We start from the raw sequence: 14,496 nt of genomic DNA, 5'->3' as shown, positions 1-14,496 counted from the left end.
GATGTCCCATTTCCGCCTCAAGTCTTCTGGCAGGCTCCGGATCATCCCCTTCAAGGTCTTGTTGAAGCGCTCTACGAGCCCGTTAGTCTGGGGGTGGTAAGGAGTAGAGAACCGATAGGTCACTCCGCACTCCTTCCACATGGCCTGCATGTAGGCCGACATGAAATTTGTGCCCCTGTCCGACACCACGACCTTGGGCAATCCCACTCGGGTAAATATCCCCATCAGGGCCCGCGCCACCACAGGTGCAGTCACGATCCTCAGAGGAATAGCCTCTGAGTACCGAGTGGCGTGGTCCACTAACACCAAAATGAACCGGTGTCCCGCAGAGGTCGGAGGGTCCAACGGCCCAACGATGTCGATACCGACCCGCTCAAAAGGGGTCCCGACAACCGGGAGCGGTTCCAATGGGGCCTTCACTTTGGTCCCCGTCTTGCCACTTGCCTGGCAAGTCTTGCAGGTCTTGCAATATGTGTCAGAGGCAACTCTCATCCTGGGCCAATAAAAATGTGGGACTAGCCTCGCAAAGGTCTTGTCCTGACCCAGGTGTCCGGCTAAGGGTATCTCATGCGCCAATTCCAACAAAAAGGCCCGGTAGCACTGGGGGACCACTAAGGCCCTCGAGGATCCATGCACCGGAACCTTTGGCTCACTGTACAGGAGGCCATCCTCCCAATACACGTGATAACTGCCGGTCTCTTGGTTGACCGCTTGGGCTTCGGCCTGTCGCCGCATGCCTTCAAGCGTGGGGCATTCCTTCTGCGCCCGACAGAATTCCTCCAGGGTAGGCGCTCCTTCCACATGCCACTCGGCAAGGGTCGGCAAGTCCCCCACGGGAACGACATCCTCCCCCACGGGAACGACATCCACCTCCATGGACTCCGGGGGTACCTCCGCGGGCTCCCCATCCATCACACGGGGTGTGTCCTCCACAACACTCTCCTCTCCAGGACCAGCATTGGGTTGGGCCGTTGTCTCAGTCTCCAACCCGGGTTGAGCTTCCTGCCGGGCAGCCATGGACCGCGTGACCACGCAAGTCCACCCTGGTAACCCCAGCATCTCAGTGTGGGCCTTAAACTCCACTTCCTTCCAGGCGGTATGTTCCAGGTCATTACCTAGCAGACAGTCCACAGGCAAGGCAGGGCTTATCGCAACTCTCAACGGGCCTGACACTCCTCCCCACTCAAAGGGAACTTGAGCCACGGGATAGTAGCTCATACTGCCGTCAGCCAACACGGCCGGATGGAACACATCAGGTACTACCTGCTCAGGGGACACCAGCTGCCTCACTATGGTGGTCATGCTGGCTCCTGTGTCCCTCAGAGCGTCCACCTCCTCCCCATTGACCTTCACCCTCTGCTGGTACTTAGCAGTATTCAATGGTAAGGGCGTCACTGGGACCATCTCTCTATTCCCAAGTGAAACCAGGGTCAGGCCTGCCACTCCCCTTCCCTATCTAGGGGCAGCTCCAACCCAAGCGCTACACTAGCCACCCCGGGACTCTTGCCACAAGTGGGGGCTGGGGGTCGTTTGCGACACTGGGCATCTCCCTTGTAGTGTCCGACCTCTCCGCACTCATAGCACCGGACCACTTTTGGCTGCTGACTCTTGTCAGGGTAAGTGGGTTTTGGGGAACGAGATTGAGGTGGGGTACCTACTCCTCTCCCAAACTGTCTAGTTTGTGGGCCTCGTGAGAACTCCGTTCTTTTATCTCCACCCTCTTTCTTCTGGGGGGCGCCCTGTCCGCCTTTCGGGCCATCTCCCCCGGGGCCCTTGTGCGACACCCGGGTGCTAACCCAGGTATCCGCCTCCTCCGCAAGCTCACGGGGGTCAGTAAGCTTGCGGTCCACTAGATGTTGGCGCAGCTCCGGAAAACACTTATCCAAGAGGTGCTCTCTCAAAAAAAGATTGTACAGGCCCTCATATTCACGCACCTCGCTGCCACGCACCCAACCTTCCAGAGCCTTACGGGCATACTCAAAAAAATCCACCCAATTCTGCGTGGACAGCTTATGGCTGCCACGGAACCTCTGGCGGTACCTTTCGGGGTTGAGGCCAAAATCTTTAATGAGCGCCTCCTTCATGGGGGAATACCTGAACTGTTCGGCTTTATCCAAATACAGGAGGGATTACTAAACTTTACATGAGTGGGCCAATGTAGTTCCTCATCTGTGTGCTTACCCAGTCCTTCTCTCTAACATCCTGAGTGTGTGTTAAGTGTGTTTGCATGAGTGCCGAGTATAGCACATGAATGCTGTGCATGAGTATGTCTGAGCTAGTGACTGGAATGCGTGCTGTATCCAGTGAGCCCATTCCCTGCAAGTTTGACCCGGTGTCTGGACTGTCTGTCATCTCCTGTGCTCCCATTCCCTGCATCTCTGAACTGGTGTTTGGAATGAATGTTGTATCCTATGCTCCCATTCCCAGTATGTCTGAACAGATGTCTGAAATGCTGAGAGTGAAGAATGTAATAAAACGTTGTTGTGAGGAAATGGGGTGCCTTATATGTTGTGGTTGTGCGACTTCACCGTGCAATACACTTGCCAATTTTTTTAGGATTAGTAGGTTTTGTTTGTACAACATTAACTCAACCCTGTGTAGCTGTGGCTCTGAGCACCAAGATTTACACAAATGAACAAATTTAATGGATTTAAAAAAGGGAAGAAATAACTTGGACACTCAAGAAATCTGACATCAATTTATAAAAATAAAACAGATTTTATATATTTCTAGACACCACAATGAAAAAGATCCACCAGAGGGTTCCAGACTTCTGGAATTTGCAAGTTATTAGTAAATCAGAACATTTCACTCAACTGCAAAAAAGCACTGGCAAATTTAACAAATTTGGCACTTAGAAACCTTTTCACCAACAAGTTGGACTAGTTGTAATGCAGTTATTTAGTTACTTCGGGCAACTAACTCCGGCAGGGAGCCAGTAAGGGGGACCGGCAAGGCTCTAAGACACAGTTACCTGCACAGAAGAAGCAGTCTTTCTACAGTTCCAGCCGCTTTACCCTCATTGCAATGGATTCCTATGGAAGTGGTCCTGATGCTGAAGATGCTGAGAGGTGGTGTTGATGCAAAGTGGTTGAAGGAGGTCTTACTGCAGCTGCTCTTCGGTCCACTGGCCTAGTTAGGTGATCCTGGATACAGGGTTCGCAGTCCCTCAACGTCTTCTTGGGTCTGGCAGAAGTTTAGCTGCCACTGAACTACCAGTCGTCTGATGTGACAGTCACAGCCAAAACCTTCTCTGGGCAGTAGCTTTCCTTCTGAGCAACCAAGTTGCACTCCGACAACCCTTCGAGGTACAGCAGACTTGGGTGTAACGTCTGACAGGCGGGTCCTGGTCCTGTACAGCGATAAGGATCAGTGGTTCAGAAATATGGGCTACCTATCGTCCTTAACAAAGTTCTTCATCTGTTGTGTCCCTGTGTCTGACAGAGGAGACAGAGGAGAGAGAGGAAGTACCAAAGGGGGAGGGGGAGGTAGTGCAAGAGTGAGAGAGACAGAGAGAGGAAGTACCAAAGGGGAGAGAGAAAGAGAGACAGATGAGAGAAAGAACTAAGGGAGAGAGAGAGAAGAGGGAGGTTGGAGGTAGAGAGTCCTTGTCGATAATTCTGGTGGCTTCCAACTTGGCCAACTCCTTTTCGACCAAGGGTCTTAGATGAAAAGCAATGCACCGGTGTCACAGGGCTACGGTCTGCACGGTGGGGTCTATGTGCAGATGTATTTCCTTCCCCTTTAGTCCTTCCTCCGCAATGTAGATCTGTGTCACTATGGGGCGAGAGCCAAACGAGAGGGGTTCTGAATTTTCCTCACATTACCAGTGGCTGATCTAGGCCATATGCAAATACTTTAATGTTTGCAGCGTTCAAGGGTGGATCTTGCTTCAGATTCTCATACGCTTCTGCTGACATGATGTTGAGGGTCGCTCCGGTGTCAATGACGGCGGTGGTGTCTTGTTCTCCAAATCGCACTTGCCATTGTGTGAGTCGACGCGAGGATTGGGCAGTGCTGCTTATGGTGAACACCAAATGGACAGTGTGCTCTTCTGCTTCATCATCATTCATGTCACTGTTTTCACTCCTGACTTCAGAGATCATGTTTACTGTGGGCCGTGGCATGATAACTTTGGGATCGGCATACTCGCACAAAGTGGTTTGGCTTGCCGCATCCGTGCATCTCCTCCCGTGCGCTGGTCATTCCGTGGAACCGTGAGGGTTTCCTCTGCAATATCCATACATCCGGGTGTTTACGTTGTCCTTCCGGCTTGGTTTGGTCATGGGCCTGTCATGACGGCGTTGACTGGTTCCGTCTTCACTGGAACCTGTAGAGCCACCTCCATTTGGGCAGCTCTGGCTCGTGACAGCTCCTTAGTCCGACCTACCATCAGAATGTCTGCCAGTAGTTTTCCGGACTCTTCCAGTATTCTCTCTCGGAACTTGGCCGAGGCACACCCTTGGATGATTTGTCCTTATATCTCTTCCATTTCATTGTGAAATCCACAGGTGATTGCTAGATCTTAAAAGTGAACAAGGAAAGCGTCAATGGACTCATCAGAGTGTTGACGTGCCTGACGAAACACAAAGCGTTCATAGTCTTGATTTGCCATGGGCTCGAAGTGTGCCGAGAGAGCGGTTATAAGTGTACAACGTGCCTTGGGGCTGCTTCAGTGATGGACTTAAAAATCTTATACATGTCCTTTCTCCCTAGGTGTAGGAGCATGGCTCTCCTCTGATCGCGGACTACCTTGGTGGCTTCATGGAATAGAAGAAGTCTCTCTACCCATTCATTCCATCTAGGCACTTGTGCTGACGGGGCTCACGCTACTAGGAATAGCTCACTGGGCAGCATGGTGGCCATTACGTCTCCTTCGTGCACTGCTCAGGTAAGCAGTTTTTTCTTTTCCTTTGTGAGGCTGCACTCTCCAGCGTCTGAATGTGTGTTCTCCAGTCTGTTGGAGGTCTGGAGCTCGGGTGGGAGCTAAGCTGTGTGCTCTGGGCCAGGACGGCGCTCTGATGTTGCCAGTGTGAGTAAAAAGAGTCAGTCTATGGAATCAAAAGCCTTGGCTGTGTCTAAAAACACTGCGACTACCTCAATATCGGAGTTGATTTGGTATGCACCCGCAAAAAGTGTGCTCAGGTTATGTGCGTTTGATCGCCCCAGAATGAAACATGACTGTTCTGGCAGCACCAGGCAAGGCCAAAGGGAAAGTAACCTGTTAGCAATAATTTTAACTAGTATTTTATTGTCAAGAGTTTTGTGACAATGGGGGGGATGATGTGCAGTGGCTTATCAGGTTTTAGTAATGTATTCATAATGGCTTCTCACATGGTTGAGGGTAGCGTATCCCCCACCTACCTTGCAATGGTCAAAGCCATCAGCACTGGAGAATGATCAGAGTTCTTTGAAAATGTGTTATAGTTTTAATCCAGTCCATCTCATCACTAGATTCTTACCAGTAATCGATCCTGGAACATTTTCCATGTACCATTGAATGGAATGTATGCACTATGGAATTGAGGCATTCATCATGGCACAAGTCTAGCAGTTTGAACTGTTGCATATTATCCCATAGATCTTCCTGTGCTTGGGTGTGTCAGCTGGACAGGCTGTCAAAGCTATCCAACTCAGCTTGCAGCAATAAAATATTCTCCACATATTACAAAGTGAGGGAAAGAGGTCACAAGCTTGTTTCTAACTTTAGTGAAAGAAAAAAAAAGCAGGATCATCAAAGTTCGGTCCATATGTATTGATCAATGTAATGTATGCCCAACCCATCCACGCACCGGCCCTCTCCATCACAGAGGCCTGAACCTTAAGCCTGGTTTAACCAATAGGGATACTTCACTGACGGCTGAGGAATAGAAATAGAGGGATGGGCTCCAGATTTTGAAAAAATGATTAACAGAAGTAGCATGCATCTCCTGAACAAAAGCAACAGCCACCTTAGGCCTATTGAGGAATGCAGTCACCAATCAGACCTTGTGGTGGTCATTCACCCCTCTCCCATTATAGGCGAGCAGCCTAATTTTACATCCGGGGCTTGCCCCACGCTTATGTGTTGTGTCTGCAGTTTTGACCCCCTGCTTTCTGCCATCAAAACTCAGTGCCACCTTTGTTCTAGTAATAGTCACCCAAAGAGCCCACCCAACAAACCCCTAACCACATTGCATGAGTAACCTTAGCAGAACATTACAGTCTAGTCTTGGGGTGCCTAAACTGGCGTCAATCACATTGTTGCCCCGACTCATGCGATGCTCCGAAGTGTTAGATATAACAGTATTGTTAGAAACCTGTCTTTCTTGCATATCAATGAGATGTAACTTGTCTTGAGACTGTAAGTGGTTAATTGAGGATTAGTAGTTGGCAAATTGTAGGCGAGTGGGGACCTTTTCTAGCTCACTCACTGTTTAGAGTGTCTTCCCTCTTTTACAATCTTTAAGCACGAGAGCAAGCCTTGTTTACTGTGGAATTAACAACAGTTCACCTTTCATAAACAAGTGAAGAGAAGTTTCCAGTTTTTTTGAGTCTCTATCCAAGTATCAAAGTCTTCAAGATGGTGAAACAACGACCTATCAACTTCCGCTTCTGTCCATTAGAAGACTGAGGATTAATGTTCAAATTCTTCCCACAGTGCCTCTTCGGTCACCATATAGGCCCATACGGTTCAGTAATATTATGCTTTTTATTATTGTTGCTACATGGGAGCCCAGCGGGAGACAAGGTCAGACGGGAGTGTGGTACTGCTCCGTTGCATTTGTTATTACAGTTTATTATATTTGGCTCTGGAACAGAAATCAGGTCTTTGTCAAACTGCTTAGTGACCATAAGCCAGCTTTGTAAATAGCACACCTTACTGTATGTCTCATCCAGTCACCATAACCAGTAGTGACATTGTAGATTACCTCAATCCAAGCATGTGGGCATAGAGCTGCTAAAATTGATACAATGTCTCTTTTGCGTTGGGTTGAAAGTGCTATTGTGTTTATATATGTAACCAACACGATCTTTTCCTATGTACAGTGCTCTGATTCTTCAGGGTCATGTTTGTGCTTTATAAAAACCTCTAAATAAAATTAATTAAAGACACGATCAGGATTTAATGAATTTCTTTCACATTCACTTCATTGGAAGACACTGAGGGGGTACTAGGCCATTTACTCACATTGGAAGAAACTAAGGGTGTTTATTTTCTAGGTGCTCACATTTTATGTGACTAAGGGTTGGGTAAACATTGCTGACATCTCTAGTCCCTCTCCATGGCCTCTAAACATAATCATCCATTTGATTCCCTGTCCCATTTTTCTCCCCAATGGTGGCCATGAAGCTTATCCTTTTGGGATAAGGCTCAAGGAGAGATAAGACCTTTGCTTTGTCTTCCCCAATTCAGGAAAACAGATTAATTTATTTGTTTTTTCATATTGCACGGGCAAAACCTCAATGGACATTAGAACGCTTTAGAAAAGTAAATAACTATGTACCCTCTACAGTGTGAGAAAGTTTAGTGTTAAAACATCTAGGATTGCAGTAGGTACTTTCAGCAGATGTTCATTTTATTACAGATGAGCTTGTTAAAAAAATACGCTGTACAGAAGTAGAAAGAATACAATTGTTGCCTACACGTGACATAGGAGATTGTAAGCACTGCTCTAAGTAGAGGCCTCCTATTCACAGGTTGTCCAGAAAACGGTCCTGTAATGTCTGTACAAATAATGGCAGCTCTGGTCCCACATAATACCATAAACCTGATCCACACGTCCTCCGGGGGCTGCAAACCTCTAAGGCCAGTGGCATCTGACTTCTATCTGACCAGAAAACTCCACTTGTCCTCTCCCGGGCAGCAGTGTTAATGAAACAAACAAATGTCAAAGATAAACGATAATGATAAACTCTGAATGTTATTACCACAAATACTCCCGTAACTGTGGATAAGAACCCTGGATAGCCATACTAATCAAATCTCACATGAGTAAATAGGCAGAGCCAGGTCTTAGCACTAGGTAGCCAAAACAGTCCTAATACCAGAGTAGGCTGGGAACAGGGAAATACATCTATGTATTGCCTTCCTGTAACATTTGCATTCTGTCGAAGTTTGATGCTTGCTGGAGTCTGCATATTGTCACCTTTGTGGGAAAGGGATAAGTTGGGATCTTTTCTAGACTAATCCTTCTGCGCTTACGATGCTTGCCACTGTTTCTGTTCCTTTGTTCCTTATTTTGTTCATGTATTGTGTCCTTCTATATCAGTGAGCAGGTGACTGTTTCAAATGAAAGACTTCACAATCAGTACATCTTAAATCCGGGTGGCCTTTTTGCTGAATCATCAGAGAGCGTTTGGTAGCAAATGTTCTTTCACGTTTATAATACTCAAATGGCTTCTCCAGCCGTGTATAATTTCTGATCATGAGTTAGCTATTCCTTTGTAATGAGGGCCTTGTCATACTGAAGACAGAGTTTCTCCCTTGAAGGCATGATGACACATTAGTTTCCTGTTGTGAAAAACGCTTTGCAACAAAACGTTGTTTCTGCCAATATGGACTCTTGGATCAGCACCTGCTTTCATTAATTTCCAGTGTGAATTTTGAGATGTTGCGTTAATAGTCCCTTTGTAATAATTGCTTTGTCACATTTGTTATATTCCTACGGTGTCGCTCCTGAGTGGAGGACAGGTGTCCCACTAGTAATGACTTTCTGATGTTGCATTAGTTTTGCCTTTGTAAAGGATGCCTTGCCACAGTGAGTGCAGTGATAAGCATTCTCCACCATCACAACTTTCTCCTCTGTGTTGAAGTACTGTTATTGTATTATCTGTGCCCTGCAAAAAAATGAATTGTCACTTCAATATATTTATATGGTTTCTTCCGAGGGTGGACTGTTTGATGTTGCATTAGGTCTTTCTTTTTTGACAAATGCATGGACACAGTTGTTGTGATATGGTTGTTCATGTCATGTCTTTCTACCCTGTGTGATACACTAGGTATGCCTTTGTAAATAAATGCTTTGTTACATTCAGTTCATGCATTCGTATAATTTATTTCCTGTGTGAACTTTCTGATGTCTTCTTAGCTAGCTTTTTTTAGAACATGGCTTGGCACAGTAAGTGCACTGATATGGTATCTACAATGTGTGGACTTTCTGAAGGGACTGTCCTGTGCCCTTCTATTAAATCAAAAAGGTTCTTGGGTTCAAAGGGGGATCTGCGAAAGCCAGAGGGTACTGATCCCACTAGAGAATTACTACACACACAAAAGTCTGTCTGGCTATGCATCAACAAGAAAGAAGGCAAAGGACAATAGAGTTACCTAATTAGGAACACTTCATCACATTCTGTACATTCATACATATTTTCCTCAATGATAACTTTATGCAGATTCTTAAACCAACCTGGAATAGGCTTAATAAACTCAATGCAGTTGTTTTCAGAGGGGGAAACTTCAAACGCATGCAATACTATTCGAAATGGTTGATATATAGAACACCCTCTTTTCTTCACAATATATATCCGCAAATAGAAGACAAATGTTTTCGCTGTGCAGACAAAGGAACCTGGTCGCATATCATTTGGGAGTGCCCAAATATCCAGAGCTTCTGGGTGGAGATCGAGAAATATCTTAAATTTATAATTGATCCCCTTATCTCATTTGATAAATCTACGGCAGTCTTTGGCTGCTCTCCGGCTACCTCTACACACGAGGAAGGCTTGTTTATTGCAGCTTTAATAGCAAGATCTTTAATTCTGCAATTGTGGAGGTCAGAGAAGGTACCTACCTTTTATGCGTGAAAGGCAAAATTGTTCAGAATACAGGAATTGGAAAAGAAATATGCAATAAGATCAGGAGCAATAAGAAAGTATGAGAAGTATTGGAGTGCGTTTGAAACATAAGATAACATCTTGTTGATGATTTAAAAGGATAACATATATGTATAGGTATCTGGTCGGATTTAGCACTTCGCACTTTAACTTAAATTGTTTTTATTTTTTCTCTCATTTGGTATAAAAAGGTAGAACATATTTGTAAATATATGCCCTGATTTAGTACTTTTCACTTTAACTTACTAGGATCTTTCTCTGTATTATGGATGTTTTACGATTGCACCACTGTGTATTTTGAAACGTTCATTTATAAGATTGTAATATTTTGTATTTTGGAGTCTAAGCAATCCCTTCATCTCTCAATATTTTGGAATATGTATCTGAATGTGATAATATTGTATGTTATTAAGTCAATGAACTCTCAATAAAAATATAATTTTAAAAAATGGTAACTTTGATGTTGTTTTAACTCTCCATTGCTAATACATGCCTTGCCACATTCAGTACTATTTTCAGTGTAGATATTTGATGTTACATTAGCTCTCCATTTTTTATGAATACATTTTCACATTCAATACATTTATATAGTTTCTTGCCTGTGTGAACATTTTGATGTCCTATAAAATTTTGTTTAGTAATACATCCCTTGTTGTATTCTGTACATTAATAAGGTTTCTCCCTACGGTAGGTTTGTTGATGCTGCATTACCTTATTCTTCCTGCAGAAGACTTTATTATGTTCTGTACATACATAGGATTTCTCTCCACATGGATTTTCTGATGTTGCTTCAGCTCTTCATTTGCCATGAATGCTTTGTGACATTTATTACAGTGAGAACTGTCTCTCTCCTGTACATACTTTCTGATGTTGTATTAAATGTTGCTTTGTAATAAATCTGTCACCTTCGGTACATTCATATTGTTTCTCTCCAGTGTGGACTTTCTGATGTTTCTTTACCTCTCCATTTTTTTTAAATGCTTTGCCACATTCTGTAAATGTATATGATTTCTCTCCTGTGTGAACTTGCTGATGTATTTTTAAACTTTAATTTGCAATAAATGTCTTGTCACTTTCTGTATATTCATGTTTTGTGGAATTTCTGATGTTGCGTTACATTTCTATTTGTAATAGATGCCTTGTCACATGAATTACATTTATACAGTTTCGCCCCAGAGTGGACTTTCTGATGTTGTATTAGACGTGACTTTCTAATAAATCCCTTGTCACATTCAGTGCAGTTGAATGGTCTCTCTCCAGTATGGACTTTTAGATGTTGCATCAGCTCTCTATTTCTTATAAATGCTTTGTCACATTCTGTACATTGAAATGGTTTCTCCCCAGTGTGGATTCTCTGATGTTGCTTTAGCACTGTATTTGTTATAAATGCTTTGTCACACTCTGTACATTTATATGGCTTCTCACCAGAGTGGCTTATCTGATGTTTCATTAGATGTGACTTTTTAAGAAATGCCTTGTCACATTCTGAACATTGATATGGTTTCTCCCCAGTATGAATTTTCTGATGTTGCTTTAGCTCTCCATTTGTTATAAATGCTTTGTCACACTCTGTACATTGATATGGTCTCTCCCCAGTGTGGACTCTCTGATGTCGTATTAACCTTTGCCCTGTAATAAATGCCTTGTTGCATTCTATGCATTCATAGGGTTTCACCCCGGTGTGGACTTTTTGATGTTGCTTAAGGTCTCCATTTGTTATAAATGCTTTGTCACATTCAGAACATTTATATGGTTTATCCCCAGTGTGGATCTTATGATGGTTCTTCAGCTCTCTATTTGTTATGAATGCTTTGTCACACTCTGTACATTGATATGGCTTCTTCCCAGTGTGGATATTCTTATGTTGCTTTAGCTCTCCATTTGTTAGAAATGCTCTGTGACATTCAATACATTGATATGGTTTCTCTCCCGTGTGAACTTTCCAATGTCGAACTAAATTTTGCCTTACAATAAATGCCTTGTCACATTCTGTACACTGATATGGCTTCTCCCCAGTGTGGCTATTCTGATGTTGTTTCAGCTCTCTATTTGTTATAAATGCTTTGTCACATTCAGTACAGTGAAATGGTTTCTCCCCAGTGTGGATTCTCCGATGTTGCTTCAGTTCTCCATTTCTTATAAATGCTTTGTCACACTCTGTACATTGATATGGTTTCTCACCAGTGTGGATTTTCTGATGCCGTTTTAGGTCTCCGTTTGTTATAAATGCTTTGTCACATTCAGTGCATTCATATGGTTTCTCCCCAGTGTGGACTTTCTGATGTTTCATTAGGTCTCCACTGGTAATAAATCCCTTTTCACATTCTGTACATTCATACGGTTTCTCACCAGTATGAATTTGTTGATGCTGCTTTAGATTTTTCTTCCTTTGGAACACTTTATTACATTCTGTACATTTATATGGTCTTTCCTCAATGTGGATTTTTTGATGTCGCTTTAAATCTCTATATGTTATAAATGCATTGTCACATTCTGTACATTTATATGATTTCTCCCTAGTGTGGATTTTCTGATGTCGCTTTAAATCTCCATTTGCTATAAATGCTTTGCCACATTCTGTACATTCATAACGTTTTTCACCAGTGTGGATTTTCTGATGCTGTTTTAGCTTTGCATTGGTTATAAATGCTTTGTCACATTCAGTGCATTCATATGGTTTCTCCCCAGTGTGGATCTTCTGATGTTTTCTTAGGTTTCCATTGGTAATAAATGTCTTGTTGCATTCTAAACATTCATACGGTTTTCCCCAGTGGGGATTTGTTGATGCAGCTTTAGGTTTTGCTTCCATCCGAACACTTTAGTACATTTGATACATTGATATGTTTTCTTCTCTATGTGGATAGTCTGATGCAGCGTCAGGTCTTTCATTGCGAAGCACACTTTTTCACAGTCAGTCCATCAATATGTCTTTTTTCTCCAGTATGAAGTTTCTGATGTCACACTCCCTCTTTCTCCGCCTAATAAATGTTTTGTCACATTCTAGATACTTATACAGTTTCTCTCCTGTGTGTTCTTTCTGATACTAGGGTATAGCTCTTCCTTCGTAATGAGCACCTCATCAGACTTGCTTCGGTATGTCAGTGTGTTATATCTTCAATATATATCAGCTGATGCCTAAGAGCAAAGTACAGACGTCATTGGACAGTATGGGTTTTTTGCTGTAGAAAAAGACTTTGGAGAGGCATTAGCCTGCACAGGAACAGAATTGGAGGTATACTGTTTATACATCACCTCCTACACAAGTGATGTTTAATGGCTTCACCTTTTTCATTCAACCCTGCATTTATTTCACCTGTTGGATTAAGGAAAAAAACACTAAATAAGTGAAATGTAGAGTTCATCACAAAAATCTATTGGTATTTGAGAGAGAGAGAGAGAGAGAGAGATAGAAGAAAACGTTGTTCGATGTTTCAAGAAAATCACAAAATTATGCACAATAAAACTGTACAAACAGAAAACTATAAGAAGGTCTAAAGCACAGCCACCACAGTTTATAATAGGCAAGTTGAAAATGCATCTGCTTTGCAATAAAGATCTAAAAGGGATCTAGTGTCATTTAATGAGACATTTCATTGTTCATATAGACAAGTGTGCTGAAGAGATTCTAGATTACACTTTCAGTATAAAGATGCAATAGGCAGAGTAAGGGCATATGATCCTTACGTGATCCCTTTTTATCAAGGAGTGTGGACTCAAAGAGTAACCAAAACACCAGAGAAGGTTCCTTGTTCAGTGAGTGAGACCCTCTCCCAGTGACACACATTGTTAAATCGACAGTGACAAGAAGCCTCCCTTCTTATCCAGGGCATGCTTCCCATTATCATACAGTCTAACAAATAATACAAGATGGAGCCTTTTTCTGTGACTGAACCATGCAACACAGGGCATCAAAATAATTGGGGAAAACATAAGCAATTGCGACAAGGGAGTTTGTTAGACCTGGTATCATTGGCGTGAGTCTCCCTTCCATTTTTTCTGATTGCCTCCTCTATTTTTGATATGTTTTGCTGGTTAGATGCTTCGGGCACTGTGCAACTGCTATTCAGTGCCACAGTGCAAGTGCTCCCTATGTTAAATTGTTGTACTAATTGGTGTCTCCATGATTGGGTTATTTGGTTTCACGTGTCAGACCCTAGTACAGTGCGCCATGTGTGCCCAGGGCTTGTAAATCAAATGCTGCTGGTGGGCTTGCAGCACTGGTTGTGCCACCCACCGAAGCAGCTTGTAAAGTGTGTCTCAGGCCTGCCATTGCAGAGCCTGTGTGCAGTCTGTGACTGCCATGTCGAATTGGCAAGTGCACCCACTTGCCAGGCCCTAAACCTTCCCTTTTTGTCATGTCAGACACCCCTATGGTAGGCCTGCATTGTAAGGTGGGTGCATTGTAAGTATGAGGTAGAACATGCCCTGGTGTGTGAGGCATGTCCTAATAGTGAATTACAGCCATTTTTGTTTTTCACTATTGCAAGGCTATGTGTTCCCATAGGCCACAATGGGCAGTTTGATTATTAGAACTTATAATCCTAACTGACCCAGGAAAAATGGTAGAAATTCGAGTTTAGTATGCCTGAACTCAGAATGAAAAAATACATCTTTTAGTGAAGTTGGTATTTTCTTGCCTAACTATCCAAGCCTGCCTCTGCTAGGTTGTGTATTCCGTGT

General features: G+C 43.5%; 1 protein-coding gene across 3 annotated transcripts in view; it reads right to left on the bottom strand.

The window, feature by feature from the left end:
* Positions 1-7,538: 7,538 nt before the first annotated feature.
* LOC144764064 (uncharacterized) overlaps positions 7,539-14,496 on the bottom strand; it is a 45,518-nt gene continuing 38,560 nt past the window's right edge. For 2 of the 3 annotated variants that reach the window (XM_078650217.1, XM_078650218.1), the window contains exon 2: positions 7,539-13,129. In XM_078650217.1, the coding sequence (XP_078506343.1) occupies positions 10,901-12,625 (1,725 nt within the window). In that variant the 5' untranslated portion in view covers positions 12,626-13,129 and the 3' untranslated portion in view covers positions 7,539-10,900. The remainder of the gene's footprint in view (positions 13,130-14,496) is intronic. The other variant, XR_013596305.1, reaches the window with a different exon arrangement.

The sequence above is a fragment of the Lissotriton helveticus genome, chromosome 6, assembly GCF_964261635.1.
Source record: "Lissotriton helveticus chromosome 6, aLisHel1.1, whole genome shotgun sequence".
In the NCBI taxonomy this organism is placed as follows: domain Eukaryota; kingdom Metazoa; phylum Chordata; class Amphibia; order Caudata; family Salamandridae; genus Lissotriton; species Lissotriton helveticus.
The sequence above is the reverse complement of the archived record's forward strand: the minus strand, read 5'-3'. Positions and strand labels throughout refer to the sequence as shown.